The sequence below is a fragment of the Onychomys torridus genome, chromosome 3 (genome assembly GCF_903995425.1).
Source record: "Onychomys torridus chromosome 3, mOncTor1.1, whole genome shotgun sequence".
NCBI lineage: Eukaryota > Metazoa > Chordata > Mammalia > Rodentia > Cricetidae > Onychomys > Onychomys torridus.
Window position 1 is genome coordinate 107,232,342 of NC_050445.1, and position 13,661 is coordinate 107,246,002.

Here is a 13,661-nt window from a genome sequence, read left to right on the forward strand (position 1 = left end):
GCACTCCAAACTGTCTATCTAGAAGCCACATTCAAAAAGCTAAGTGAAAAGAAATTAATCTTAAATAAATATGCATTTCAACATGTAACCGATACACATTTTTTAAAGTTAGCGTGCAAAGTAGCAGATTTTGTCATGTCATTTTCAAACGTATGTGCCACCAATACACTTTGTTCTTTCTCCACCCTCCCCCACTGCCAAAGCCCTAACCCTCTGCCTCCCCTCTTCCTGATCCCCTTCCTTTCCTTACATAGCACCCCTCCTGTTCAGGTCCCAAGAATCCACCCATTTCTCTTTTTCTCTGTGTCCCTGATCCTTTAAAATCTGGTCCCTGTCATGGTCCTCTTACAATCTTTATAACCCCTCCCTATATATAATTTTATATCTAGCTTCCACATAAGAGAGAAGACACACATGATTGTCTCTCTGAGTCTCTGGCTTATTTTGCTCAACTTAATCATTTCCATCTATTTTCCTACAAATTTCACTTCTCCTTTTAAAGAATTGGTACCTTGAACTTGCTGGGCATTGGTGATGCTCGCCTTTAATCCCAGCACATGGGAGGCAGAGGCAGGTGGATCTCTGAGTTTGAGGCTAGTTGGGTCTACAGAGCTACACAGAAAAACCCTGATTCAAAAACAAACAAACAAACACACAAAAACAAAACAAAACAAAAACCCCAATAATTGTTACCTCAAACTCACAAAGACCTCTGCCTGCCTCGCCTCCAGAGTGCTGGGATTAAAGGTGCGTGCCACCACATCAGGCATCTATTTTCAGTATTTTGAGAAGCCCCAACATTGACTCCCTTAGAGAGCTCCAGGCCAGCCTGTGCTACATAGCAAGACCTATCTCAGAACAAAAGAGGAGGAAGAGGGTGACTTTGAACCAACAGAGCTATAAAACCTGGAATCTGGGGGAGAATTGTTCAGCAGAAGTTCTGAGGATGACTTGGATCCCTCACCCCTCTTCCTCTCTCCTCCTTCCCTCCTTCTCTCTCTTCTCACCTCTCTGAGACAGGGCCCCAGGATGCCCCTCTGTCTCTGAAATACTGAGAATAGCAGAATGTGCTGCTACGCCTATCCTTCCTCCTACCCAGCTGGGGCCAGCCAGGCCTGTGCCTTGGGGCCTCTGTGCAGTACTGGAAGGCAGGACCAACACACTCTAAGGCCCTGAGCATCTGGGCCTCACTTGTGCTCTGTGTCTGCTCCTCAGGACTGGTGCCATCCATGTGGGGGACCGTATCCTGGCCATCAACGGCGTGAGCCTCAAGGGCCGGCCCCTGAGTGAGGCCATCCACCTTCTGCAGGTGGCAGGGGAGACTGTCACACTGAAGATCAAGAAGCAGCTGGACCGTGAGCCTTTCCACTTCCTGGGGATTTCCTGGCCTACAGAGGAAGGGCAGTCCTGGGTCAGGCTGTGTGCCACCAATCTTGGAAAGGGGGTGGGGTCCCTGGACCAGCTGATGAGGAGGCTAAGAGAGAGGGGCCCTGTGCCATGGTGGCACAGTGCAATATGGGGTACATTCTGGGTCTAAACCATGTTCCTCATTGTTTTATCTCTCTTCAGGCTCCTACATGTTCCTATGTTCTGTGTGTGCCACAGTTTACCTGAGTCTTGGGGTCTTCTTTTAATCTGGCCTCCATTGTTGTGCACTTTGACCTTTGGCCTATTGTTCAGCCTCACAAGCCTCGGTTTTCCCATCTGTGTGATGGGTTCACTTACTAATATGCCCCACCTACATGGCAGAAGCCAGATTGTCAAGTGCCTGGGAGTTCTCAGAGTAGGGAAACTGAGGCTCACAAAACACCTGTGTCTCTGAGGTCATAGGTGATACTCCTTCTCTTCCCAGGTCCCCTCCTCCCCCGCCAGTCAGGCAGTCTCAGTGAGGCCAGTGATGTGGATGAGGACCCTCCTGAGGCTCTCAAGGGAGGCTTGCTGACAGCCCGCTTCTCACCTGCTGTACCCAGTGTGGACAGCGCTGTGGAGTCCTGGGGCAGCTCTGCAACAGAGGGTGGCTTTGGGGGCCCAGGTAATGAGCCCGGGACCTTGGACAGGATTTTGTGAAGGTGGTCCCTGCATGCCCTTCTTGGCACCTCCTCTCTCAGCCTTTTCCTTCAGAGGAAACTCCCAAGGGTCACCTGAGGAACTCCACCTTTCACCTGCCCCTCAGGGGATCTGCAGTCCCGGATTTCCTTGCCGTGTGCTGGTGACAGAGCAGATCTTATTCTGCTGTCTCTCTCCTTATCCCCATGCCTAGCACACAGTAGGTGTCAGTTCATTCTTCCAGCTGAAGACAGAAGGCAGACGATGCCCTCCTTGCCCATGTGGCTGAGGACCACTGGGGCTGCCCTCTGGCCTGTGGTTGAGGCTCAGGGAATTAGCAGAGAAGCATCTCCTGGTTCTTGGTGAACCCCCACTCCGTTTCAGTTAGGGCCTTTGGCTCTCCCTGAGTGTCCCCATCCCATGCTCCAGAGTCCCCAAGACTCCCAGCTTATCCTCAGGGCTCCTGCAGGTAGCTCTGGGACTGTGATCCAATCAGAAAACTCCCTTTCAAGGAGGCCTTTGAAGAGGCCACACCCGTGGAGCTGACCATGGTGCTGGAACTTCAGTGTTGACTGCTGGATGTCTGGATGTTCCAGGGGCTTGCTAGGGTGACAAGGACTCCTGGGTCTCTCAGTGGTCACTTGGGCCCGATAAGGACACAGATCTGCCCACTGGTATCCAATTTCTGGGAATGAGGGAGGACGAGGCAAGGCTAAAGAGAAGGCCCACATCCCTCTCTCCACCCTCCAGGCTCCTACACTCCCCAGGTGGCGGTCCGAAGTGTGACTCCGCAGGAGTGGCGTCCCAGCAGACTGAAGAGCAGCCCCCCACCCCTTGAGCCCCGGAGGTCAAGCTACACACCTGGCCCTGCTGATGAGAGCTTCCCAGAGGAGGAGGAAGGGGACTGGGAGCCACCGATGAGGTCTGTGGTGGGAACACTAAGAGAGAGTTAGCCAGAGTGGGGCAACACCAGGAAGGGGGAGCTAGGAGAACAGAAGAGCATCCCTGGCCTGAGGAACAGACCTGGGCTGGAAAGGGCATCCTGTGGAAAGATAGCAGCAGGCATGTCCTAGTGAGCTGGCAGCCTGGCTTGTTCCTCCTGAGTCAGTGAATAATCACATTCAGAACTGCAACATAAGACTCAAGAGTTTGAACACAGACTCCTGCTCAGATCAGGTTGTACAAGGCGTGACTCTCAGTTCACAGCCACTAGCCCTGGGCTGTGCATGTTTTGCATGTGTAGGACTGACCTCATACAGCAGCCAGCTCCCACAGAGTGGGTCTCCACAAGAAACACCCATGCCTCCTCTGCCTGGGCTCACCTCTCTACCCATGCTGCACTCTCCTCCTTCAAAGCAAAGCCAGGCCTTTGAGAAATGCGGACTTTGTAAATCACACTGTGGCAGGTGGCAAAGGGCTCTGAGAGCTGTCAGGTGTTAGCTGCAGATGGGCCACACAATGTGGGCTGCCCAGGATGGGTGCTGCCGACCCACCCCACCCCAACGCAAATATCCCATCTTCTCCATCCATCCGTGTCCTGGCTGGTTCTGGCTCTGTTCTGTCACTGTCCCATGGTGCCATGTGTCTGGGTGGGATCGGACTGTCTTCTGGGGCTATCCCATGGATCTCTCTGTCTGTCTCTGTCTTCTGTCTGTCCGTCTGTCTTTCTTCCCAGGCGTCCTGTGTCATCGCTCTCCACCCCGTCTCATCTGCCTCTGTTCTAATTGGTCACCAACAGTCTTGGTCGCCCCTAACTGCGTCTCCCCCCACATTCTGTGTCACCAACCACTGCCCTGGGGCCCCAGCACTGCCACCGAGGACACCCGCCTGCCTGCCTGCCCACCCTATGGCCCCTGGAGCCCAGCACTGGGCCCTAGGCAACGAAGACTCCTCAGGCCCAGCCCGCCCACCCTCCCACCGCCCGGCTGCCCACCAGGAGTTGACGCTGTGGTTCCTGTTGCAGCCCAGCCCCTGGCCCTGCCCGAGAGGAGGGCTTCTGGAGAGTGTTTGGAGAGGCCCTTGAAGACCTGGAGTCCTGTGGTCAGTCGGAACTGCTAAGGGAGCTGGAGGTACTGTCACCTGGCCAAAGGGCCTGCGGGGCACCACGTCTGGACACCCTGGAGGGCTGGGGAAAGGCTCCACATCAATGGAGTCAGGTTCCCGTGTCACCTGGGGATGTGTAATACCTATATGACATGTTGCTGTGACAAAAGCCACTCTGAAAAGAAAGGGTTGGGCTGGACATGGTTAAAGCTCTTATTCAGATCCCCCCAAATCCATGTAAATGTAGAGTGGGCATGGCAGCCTGCCTGTGAGTCCTAGCCTCTGGAAGTAGTCAGGGGATCCCCACACCAAGCTAGTCAGCAAGCTTAGCTATTATTGACGAGCTCTAGGTTTGATGGAGAGATCCTACTGCAATGAATAAGATGAAAAAGCAATTGTGGGGGGAGGTGGTTCTGGAATCAACCTTGGCCCTCCACATGACCTCAGACACACATGCCTGTGCACCCCCATACATGTGCACATATACCCATGCAAATATACATACCCACATAAACACACGTGAGAAATGGAAAGGGGAGGGAAGGATTTGTTTTGGCCCCCACTTCCAAGACACAGTCCCACATGACAGTCCCTGAAGCCATAGCAGCAGATGCTTGGGAGTGCTGGTCGCTGCATTTGCAGTGAGGATGCAGAGGCTTGGGTGTTATGCTTGCCTCCATTTTCCTTTTATTCAGCCCAGAGCTCCAGCCCATGGGTCGGTACCACTCACATTCAGAGTGGATCTTTCCACCTCAATTGAATGGACATGTCCACAGGTTTATCTCCTCACTGGTTCTGAATCCTGCCAGGTTAACAATCGGTATTAACTATTACAGTGTGTGTGTGCTCTTACCTGGGCACCCTGGGAGCGAAGGGGTCTTTACACACAGAGAGGTGTGAGGCACATGCACACACCTGCGTATCTTTGGGGCGTGCATGTCTGAGTGTGTGCATGGAAGTGCCCTGAGGCCATCCTGCTGTCCTTGTGGATGTGTGGCACGTGCACACAGGGCGTGGGTGATGTGGGTCACCATCACTCAGGTATGGGACAGGGCATACCTGACAAAGCTATTCTGAGTTCAGTTTTGAGAGCAATTGAAAGCTCTGTTTCATCTGCTACCACCACCACCCCATTTTATCATAGCGTTGTTGACTGGGGGCACTCCCCATTCATCAGCTTTGCCAATTACCAGGTTTAAAAAACAAAAAAACCCTCCAGTTTTGGTTTTCCTGCTTGTTTTCTGTCTTGCTTATTTTGATATTCATTTTCTTAGACTTTGTGTGTGTGTGTGTGTGTGTGTGTGTGTGTGTGTGTGTGTGTGTAAAGATACTTGTCCTGGTTCTTAGCTATTTAATCTCCACTCCTCTTTCTTCACATAAACTATTTTCAAAGCTATGAGTTGACCTGTAAACACTGAGTTGGCTGTGATCCCACAGGTTTTGTTTGTGGGACTCTTGCTGTCTACTCAGTATCAAATATTTTAATGGTTTCCACTGTCACAAGACTTAAACCCTTGAAATCTACAGAAATGCATGTTTGGGGTTGCCTTAGTCGGGGTTTCTATTGCTGTGATAAACACCAGGACCAAAAGCAACTTGAGGAGGAAAGGGTTTCTTCCACATCCTAGTCCATCATCCAGGGAGTCAGGACAGGAACTCAGGGTAGGAACCTGGAGGCAGCAACAGATGCAGAGGCCATGGAGTTCTTACACCTACCCAAGGGCAGCACCTACCACAGTGAGCTGGGCCCTACTGCATCAATCTTCAAGCAAGAAAGTGCACTGTAGGCTTGCCCACAGGTCAATCTGAGGGAGACATTTTTTCACCTGAGGGTCCATTTTCCCACATGACTCTAGCTTGTGTCAAGTTGATGTAAATGTAGCCAGCACGGGGTTTTAACTGCCAGTTACCTTCTTTAATCTCTCTCCCAACTCACCAAGCCTCTTCTTGGCTGTATTCATACCAATATTCAATCCAGTTCTTAGAGATTATTTCAATTTCTACTTTTTTGTTTGTTTGTTTTTTTTTTCAAGACAGGGTTTCTCTGTGTAGCTTTGTGCCTTTCCTGGATCTCACTCTGTAGCCCGGGCTGGCCTCAAACTCACAGAGATCTGCCTGCCTCTGCCTTGCCAGTGCTGGGATTAAAGGTGTGCGCCACAATCCCCTGGCAATTTCTACAATTTTATTTCCCTAACATCTCTGCTTTTCACATTTTGAGAATTTCTTTCTTAACATCTTTTACTTTTTAGTTTCTTACTTTTCTGTGTGTTTTGGGCAGACTTAAAATTTCTCTTGTATTTTCTATTAGTTCCAGCCACCTGGGTTCAGGTTTGCCTATCTGTTGTGTCTATGGTCAGAGTATAGCTCACCTGTCTGTTGTGTCTGTGGTCAGAGTGTGGTTCACCTGTCTGTTGGGTCTGTGGTCAGAGTGTGGTTCACCTGTCTGTTGGGTCTGTGGTCAGAGTGTGGTTCACCTGTCTGTTGGGTCTGTGGTCAGAGTGTGGGCTCACCTGTCTGTTGGGTCTGTGGTCAGGTGGGCTCACCTGTCTGTTGGGTCTTTGGTCAGAGTGTGGGCTCACCTATCTGTTGGGTCTGTGGTCAGGTGGGCTTTTCAGCTTCAATGTTGCAGCTGCTGTAGCTGAAGTTGCCCATGCACTTTGTGCTCTGTGGTAGTGGGGTGTCTCTGAGGTCTCGAGTCTTTGAACTTCACTGGTTCCAGACCAGATTTTGCCTGCATGTATATGTGCCCTACATGTATGCAGTTTTCCCACAGAGGCTAGAAAAGGGCATCAGAACTCCTGTAACTGGTTACATAGGTTGTGAGCTCTGTGTAGGTGCTGGGAACTGAATCCAGGTTCTCTGCAAGAGCAGCCTGTGCTCTTAACCACTGAGACATCTCTCCAGCCCCTTCACCTTCTGTTTTGAGACAGGGTCTCTTATTGAACCTGGAGTTTACCATTTTGGCTAGACTATCTGGCCAGTGAGCCCTAGGGGTCTGCGTTCCCATCCCCCATACAGCCTAGGATTATAGATGCACACTGTCATGCCTTTACACAGGTTCTTGGGACCTTGACTTGGCTCCTCATGCATGTGCAGTAAGTACTTTCCCCATTGAGCTACCACTTAAGCTCTCTACTCTTTAAGGACTCTGATCCCAAGTCTCTGGTCTTTCTCAGTAGACCCTGACTCTCCAGGAGGTGAGGACAAGTTGTAAGAGATGTGCAAAAGGCATCTACATCCACTCCACCAAGGTTCTCCCCCGTTCCTGACAGCTTGGCTGTCCCTAAAACAGTTGCTTTCTCAGTCTTCCTGGCACTTGGACATCAGCGCCAGACAGAACTATCCACCAGAGTGGAAACTCAGATACCATGATGGACACGAAGAGAGAAATTTCTAGGCTGGGGAGATACCTGGGTGCCTAGGAATATCACATTGGAAGAGGCTCATCCTACTTTGGCACCTCTGTGGTCTGCAGATGTCCCTTTCTGAATGTGATGCTCTCAGCTCACACTCACATGATGGGTACTTCTGACTCTGCCCACTGCCCCATCCCATCCCACAGCCCCATTCCTTTCTCATCTCCATCCTTGTCCGGATGACCCTTTTCCTTTTCCTTTTGCTTGGCAGCTCCATGGTCCCACCATGTCCTTCCTGGCCACCATACCCTCCTAAACACTCACATCTGTTCATGTTACATTCTTCACCAATTACTTGCTCCATAGTCACCCTGTTGTCACCGTGGGATTAAAGAGTCACATACTTCCTGTAGGCTGCTGGGTGCTGGAAGACCCTGACTCTCCAGGCGTTCCCACAGTCCAGCTCTGCCTTGTCCCCTCTGCCAGGGATGCTCTTCTTTCCCCCTTCCTGTTCCAGATATCAGCTCTGGAGGCATCTCCAACTCCTCCCTCTGTCCCAGACTCTCACTTCCTATGTGCCTTGATGCTATGAGCCAAGGCTCAGAACCCTAACTGTGGAATCAGATTCTGAGTTCAAATTCTCTCACTAAACCTATTTGTATGTAAAACAGAGAAAACGGCTCAGTACTCCAGATCGTGAAGTGAGTTAAGCTTGCTGAGGACTGAGCCGGGCACAGAGCAGATGTTAGTCTGCCTTTAGTCCCCAGAGGCTCTTGTTCTGATTCTGTGGTTGGTCAATGACCTCCTTCACTGTCTTCACCCTGTGACCGCGTGCTTGCCTGACAGAGCCAGATGTAAGTATATGGTGTCTGACTGACAACTGTGTCCCCACAGGCTTCCATCATGACAGGTGCTGTGCAGACTGTGGCTGTGGATGGCAGGCCTGGGCCTCGGCCCTGGCGCCGGAGCCGGGAGGTCCGAACATCCCCTGAAGACCTGCAGGAGCTGCTGTTGCCAATGCCCCTGGAGATGCACAGGGTGGGCACTGGAGTTGGGGGCTGCAAGCAGGCAGGGTGTGGGCACTGGGGGCCTGGCACCAGGAGGAACTTAGCTGCTTGGGATGCTGAGGGCCCCTACTCTCTGTTGAGCTTTATTCTCCCTCACTGAAAGATGGGGACGTGGAGGCTGGAAAGATGACTTAGCAGCTAAGAGCACTGGCTGCTCTTTGGGGGACCCAGGTTTGATTGCCAGCACCCACAGCAGCTAGAAACGATTTGCAACTCTCGATTCAGGGAATCTGATTCCCTCTTCTGGCTTCCAAGAGCACCAGGCACACAAGGAGTATGCAGACATACATGCAGGCAAAACATTAAACACATAAAATAATAGAAACTTTACAAACCTAAACCAACCAACCACCACCACCAAAAACACCCAGGGATTTTTTTATTTTTTTGGTTTTGGTTTTTAGAGACAGGATTTCCCTGTGTAGCTTTATACCTTTCCTGGAACTCACTTGGTAGCCCAGGCTGGCCTCGAACTCACAGAGATCCGCCTGGCTCTGCCTCCTGAGTGCTGGGATTAAAGGCGTGCGCCACCACCACCTGGCTTTTAGGTTTTTTGAAACGCTCACCATTTGGATGATTGCACCCTGCACCTGCATACAGACACACCTGTGATACAGTGGGCTATTCTTTTTCAGCAAACTTTATCCCTAGATGCATGTACACACATACAAATATGTATGTTACATATACACATATATACACACATAAAGGTTCCATTACATATATGTATATGTGTATATATACAGTTAGTCTTCCCTTCTTACAAGTTCTGAATTCAGTCGACCAACCACAGATCTCAAGTATTCAGGGAAAAGCTAGACATGGTGGTATAGCTCTTTAATCCCAGCACTTTGGAGACAGAGGCCAGCAGAACTCTGTGAGTTCAAGGCCAGCCTGGTCTATATAGCAAGTTCCAGGCTAACCAGAACTACATAGAAAGACCCTATCTAAAATAATAATTATTATTCACAGTAAAAAAAAAAAATCTGTACTGAACATGGGCTGACTTTGGACCTCATTCCTGGTGAATCATCTACATAGCACCAACCATGACCTAGGTCTCAGAAGTCCTCTGGAGAGGACTTGAGCCCGTGGGTGGGCAGGCACAGGTTCTGTGCAGATCCTTCACCATTGAGCATCTGCAGATTTGGGAATCCTCCTAGGGTCCAGGAGCCGGTACCCTGCAGATACCAAGAGACCACTTTGCATGCCACCATAGGCAGATGAATTGACACACCTTCCTGCCACCACCTATATAAGAACCAAGACATCAGAGCACATGCCAAATCCAGGGGTTTGCCCAGGGTGATGAAAACACTATGATATGACCCCCTACTCCCCTTTCTAAGGGACCCCTGAGCACTGGGACCTGCGGGCTGCACATGGCAAGGTCAATACCATAGGGCCCAGGGTCAACAGACTGCTGAGGGCAGCCTAGAGTATGGCCAGCCAGTAGACTGGGCCTGGATGCCAGGGACATGATGGGGGCTGGAGCAAAGGTCACTGCCTCCTCCTCCCAGGTGACCCTGCACAAGGACCCAGTGCGGAACGACTTCGGCTTCAGCGTCTCCGACGGCCTCCTGGAGAAGGGTGTCTATGTCCACACTGTGCGCGTTGATGGGCCAGCCCAGCACGGAGGCCTGCAACCTTTTGACAGGCTCCTGCAGGTAACTCAGGGGGGCCCAGCACTGGCCCAGGGACAGAGCTTGATTCAAACTCTGAAAATGCATGGAAAGGCCAGTGGGATGAGTCAGGTGAGGCTGCTCACACAAGAGCTGAGGTTCCACTTGCTGCTGACTCCTTGGCTGACTGAGGGCCTGCCTGTCTAGTAACTGTTCCTCCGAGACACGTGACCTCCTTAGACTCCCTGGTGTAGGAAATTTTTTTTTCCCTGCCTTCCCTCCAAACCATTATATGACAGATTCTCTTCCCAGCCTACCGGCCAGAACCAATCACATGATCTTCTAACAGAAAGGGCCTGGGAAACAAGGCTGTTCCTAACTTAGCCTCCAAGACTGCCCTTCCATTGCTCCAGCTGTTTTTATCCCCTTGTTCATTTTGTTGTATTTGTTCTAAATGTACTTAATTTGTGTTTCCTCCTAAATCTGGGTGGGGCAGGACTTCATTTCAGGAAAAACACAGTTCTCACCTCAAAGGGGATGAGAGAGTTTACTCTAGAGCCATGAGTGATTGAAATCAATATAATTTAAAAGAAAATATTGGTGGATATATCACGTAGGCTGGTTATGGCAAGTCAGAAATCCACGCTTTGGCTCTGATACCATTCTTAGTTCAGGGGGGCTGGTGGAACCTAGCGGTCACTTGATCATTGAAAGGGTGTTAGGTCAGACACAGGTAGGCAAGGAACGGCTATTCAGTGGGAGCTGAGATAAATCCGAAGCTTTGGTCCTGCCCCAGCCCACCCTCTCTCCAGTTCCAGTCAGTCGAATTGGTGCAGCTTCTTCCTAGAACTTTCATGTACAGAGACTCTGTCCCTCGGCTGTGCAGGTCAACCATGTTCGCACTCGGGACTTCGACTGCTGTCTGGCAGTCCCACTCCTGACAGAGGCTGGGGACATCCTGGAGTTGGTTGTCAGCCGTAACCCACTGGCACAGAGCCGCCGGACGCCACGGGCGCCAGGCCCCAGCAGTCCACAGATGCTCTGAGGTCATCATGAGCTCAGCTGGAGGAGTGGCCCCCAATCACCCACTTGTGGGTCTGCAGATTCCACACCCGGTAGAGTGGCATCATCAAGTTGGATCTTCAAGATGCTCAGAGAACCCCAGCTAACAAGGGGTCAGCCCTGCTGCTCAGCCAGGAAAGCGTTGGGGTGCCTCGAGATCCCTGCTTGTTACCTCCGAGCAGCAACAAGAGTGGGAACGGCCCAGCTCAGTGTGGTCACTGAAATGAGCTGCCAGTGTTTCCCACCCTGGGAGGCGAATCAGCGGGAGGACAGTCCTAGACTGTAGCAGGAAGTGTTTGGTGATCCAGCCGGACAGGTGGTACCCAGTCACACAGGGACCCTGCCACCAGGAAGGATGAGGCACAAGGAGAATAGCAACCCCCTTCCTCCCAAATCCTGGTGTTGTGAGAGCCTCCAGCATCCAATGGCCACACTGGGAAACCTCAAATAGGGACATCTGGGAACGCCAGCCTTTTCCTTCAGGTTGTTGGTTCTATACCCCAGAGCAGAGCTGTGGCCATCAACCCTCCTGCTCCACAAAACCTTAGCACAAGTCACTGCTCAGGGCGGAAAAGCCCAGGAGCATCCACCCGCCTGCTGTTCCAACAGATACGGAAACTAGGCCGAGTCACAGCTCTCCTGCCGACCTTATCAGTGCAAGGAAGGAGGAGGAAGAGGAGAGAGAGAAGCTGAGAAAACGGCTGAAAGACAAGAGAGTAGCAACGGGGAGCAAGGTCCGAAGAGGCTATTCAAGGGGGCCCCCACTTACAGCTGGGGATACCAGCATCCCCTAAATCGGGCTTCCTTCATCTCTGCCAAGCAGAACCCTTTCAGCTTCAAGCAGGAGGTCTGGGCTGGTCTGGGGATTGGCTTTGTGTTTGCCCAGCTCAAGGTCTCAAGGACCCAGGGGCCTCCAACCCTACCCCATCTCCACTTCTCTGCCCTTGAAACTCGTGGCCAGAAAGACTCCCTGTTCAAGAGGACAGGCAGGGGTCCAAGAAGCCATTCTTTGCCCCTGGTTCCCTTCTTGGCTGTGCAACCTTGGGTGAATCTGAGCAGACACAGCACCATCTCCACCTACCCACTGAGACCCCTTGGCTCTTTGCTCTCCCACGGCTTCCCCCATGCCTTGCCCTTTGTGATGGCCTCCCCAGGGTCCCTCTGCTTTCACTGCCCCAGGGTCAAAAGATACTGCCCACCCATCACGGGCAACAGACAAATCAAGACCTTCAGCTTCGAGGGCAGGTGAATGACAGCAGAGAGGTGACTCCTGGCCACCAGCACCCGGTACTGTGTGATCTTGGGCAGATGGCTCAGCCGCTTTGGGTTTCTGGCATGTGGCATGACTGACTGTACTCTAAGGGCCTCTTGGCTTGGGAAATCTGTGTTCCACTCAAAGACTCCAGGCTCTTAAAACACAACTCAACCCCTCCCCTCCCCTCGGGCTGAGGCTCTCCCATCCTCCCAGACATATGCAACTAGGCCAAGCGGGTGGTCTTCCTGGCCATGGCCTAAAGCCTTCTCATATGCAATATCCCCCTGGCTTCTCACAGGGGTGTTTGCCCCACACAACATCCCCAGCTCCCTCCCCAGTGAGCATCCTGCCTGCCTATGCATTTTGGGTACCTCCCCTGTGACACCCCCCCCCCCCCCCCCCAGAGCTGTATTTTTCTCTGGCTAATATTAGAATATATTCCTTGTAAAGTATTTTTCTATGTGGGTTTTCTTAGGGCACCCAGGAAGCACCCAGTACACCCATGGCTCCACTGCACAGGCTGGTTTGTCTGGTCTGTCTGGGACTCATGGCTAAATCTTTGTCCCACCAGGTATCACAGTGACTGGGGGGAGGTGAGTGCTATTGGGAGAAATTTTTAATAAAATTGGTTAAATGCACACTGTAGGTTGTTTGCTTTATTTAAAAATAAATAAATAAATAATAGGCTGGCAAGGTTCAGCTTCTGTGTAAAGCTTGCAGCCCCCAACTTCTTTTTTCATTCATTCATAAAGTGGTCCACGGAGCTGAAGAGATGGCTCAGTGGTTAAGAGCTCTTGGTTCTGTAACCAGAAGTTTCTCTGGTCCTGCCTTGCCCCACAGTCCGGATGAATCTCTCCCACTGGCGGTCCCACAACCACTTATAAAACAGTTACTCAAAGGTTTATGTGAATTACAAACTGTGTGGCCTATGGCTTCAGCTTCTTGCTAGCTAGCTCTGTCATCTTAAATTATCTCATTCTTATTTATCTCTATGTTGCCACATTGCTGTGGCACTACCAGTCTGCTGGCATCTTGTTGCTCTTTTGGAGGCAGGCTCTCAACCCCACCCTTCTTCTTTGTTTCTCTGCTTGGAGTTCCCACCTGGCTGTAAACTTTCTTGCCATAGGCCAAAACAGCTTTATTTATCATCCAGCGGGAGCATACAGAAAGATATCCCACGGCATGGTTCTCTCGCAAAGGACATGGGTTT

At 51.4% G+C, this 13,661-nt stretch overlaps 1 protein-coding gene across 7 annotated transcripts in view; it reads left to right on the forward strand.

The window, feature by feature from the left end:
• Positions 1–13,151, forward strand: part of Grip2 (glutamate receptor interacting protein 2) — an 81,757-nt gene extending 68,606 nt beyond the window's left edge. For 3 of the 7 annotated variants that reach the window (XM_036180659.1, XM_036180662.1, XM_036180660.1), the window contains exons 18-24: positions 1,216–1,355; positions 1,853–2,032; positions 2,797–2,968; positions 4,010–4,115; positions 8,340–8,483; positions 10,033–10,179; positions 11,021–13,151. In XM_036180659.1, the coding sequence (XP_036036552.1) occupies positions 1,216–1,355; positions 1,853–2,032; positions 2,797–2,968; positions 4,010–4,115; positions 8,340–8,483; positions 10,033–10,179; positions 11,021–11,179 (1,048 nt within the window). In that variant the 3' untranslated portion in view covers positions 11,180–13,151. The other 4 variants (XM_036180665.1, XM_036180666.1, XM_036180663.1 and 1 more) reach the window with 3 other exon arrangements.
• Positions 13,152–13,661: the final 510 nt, after the last annotated feature.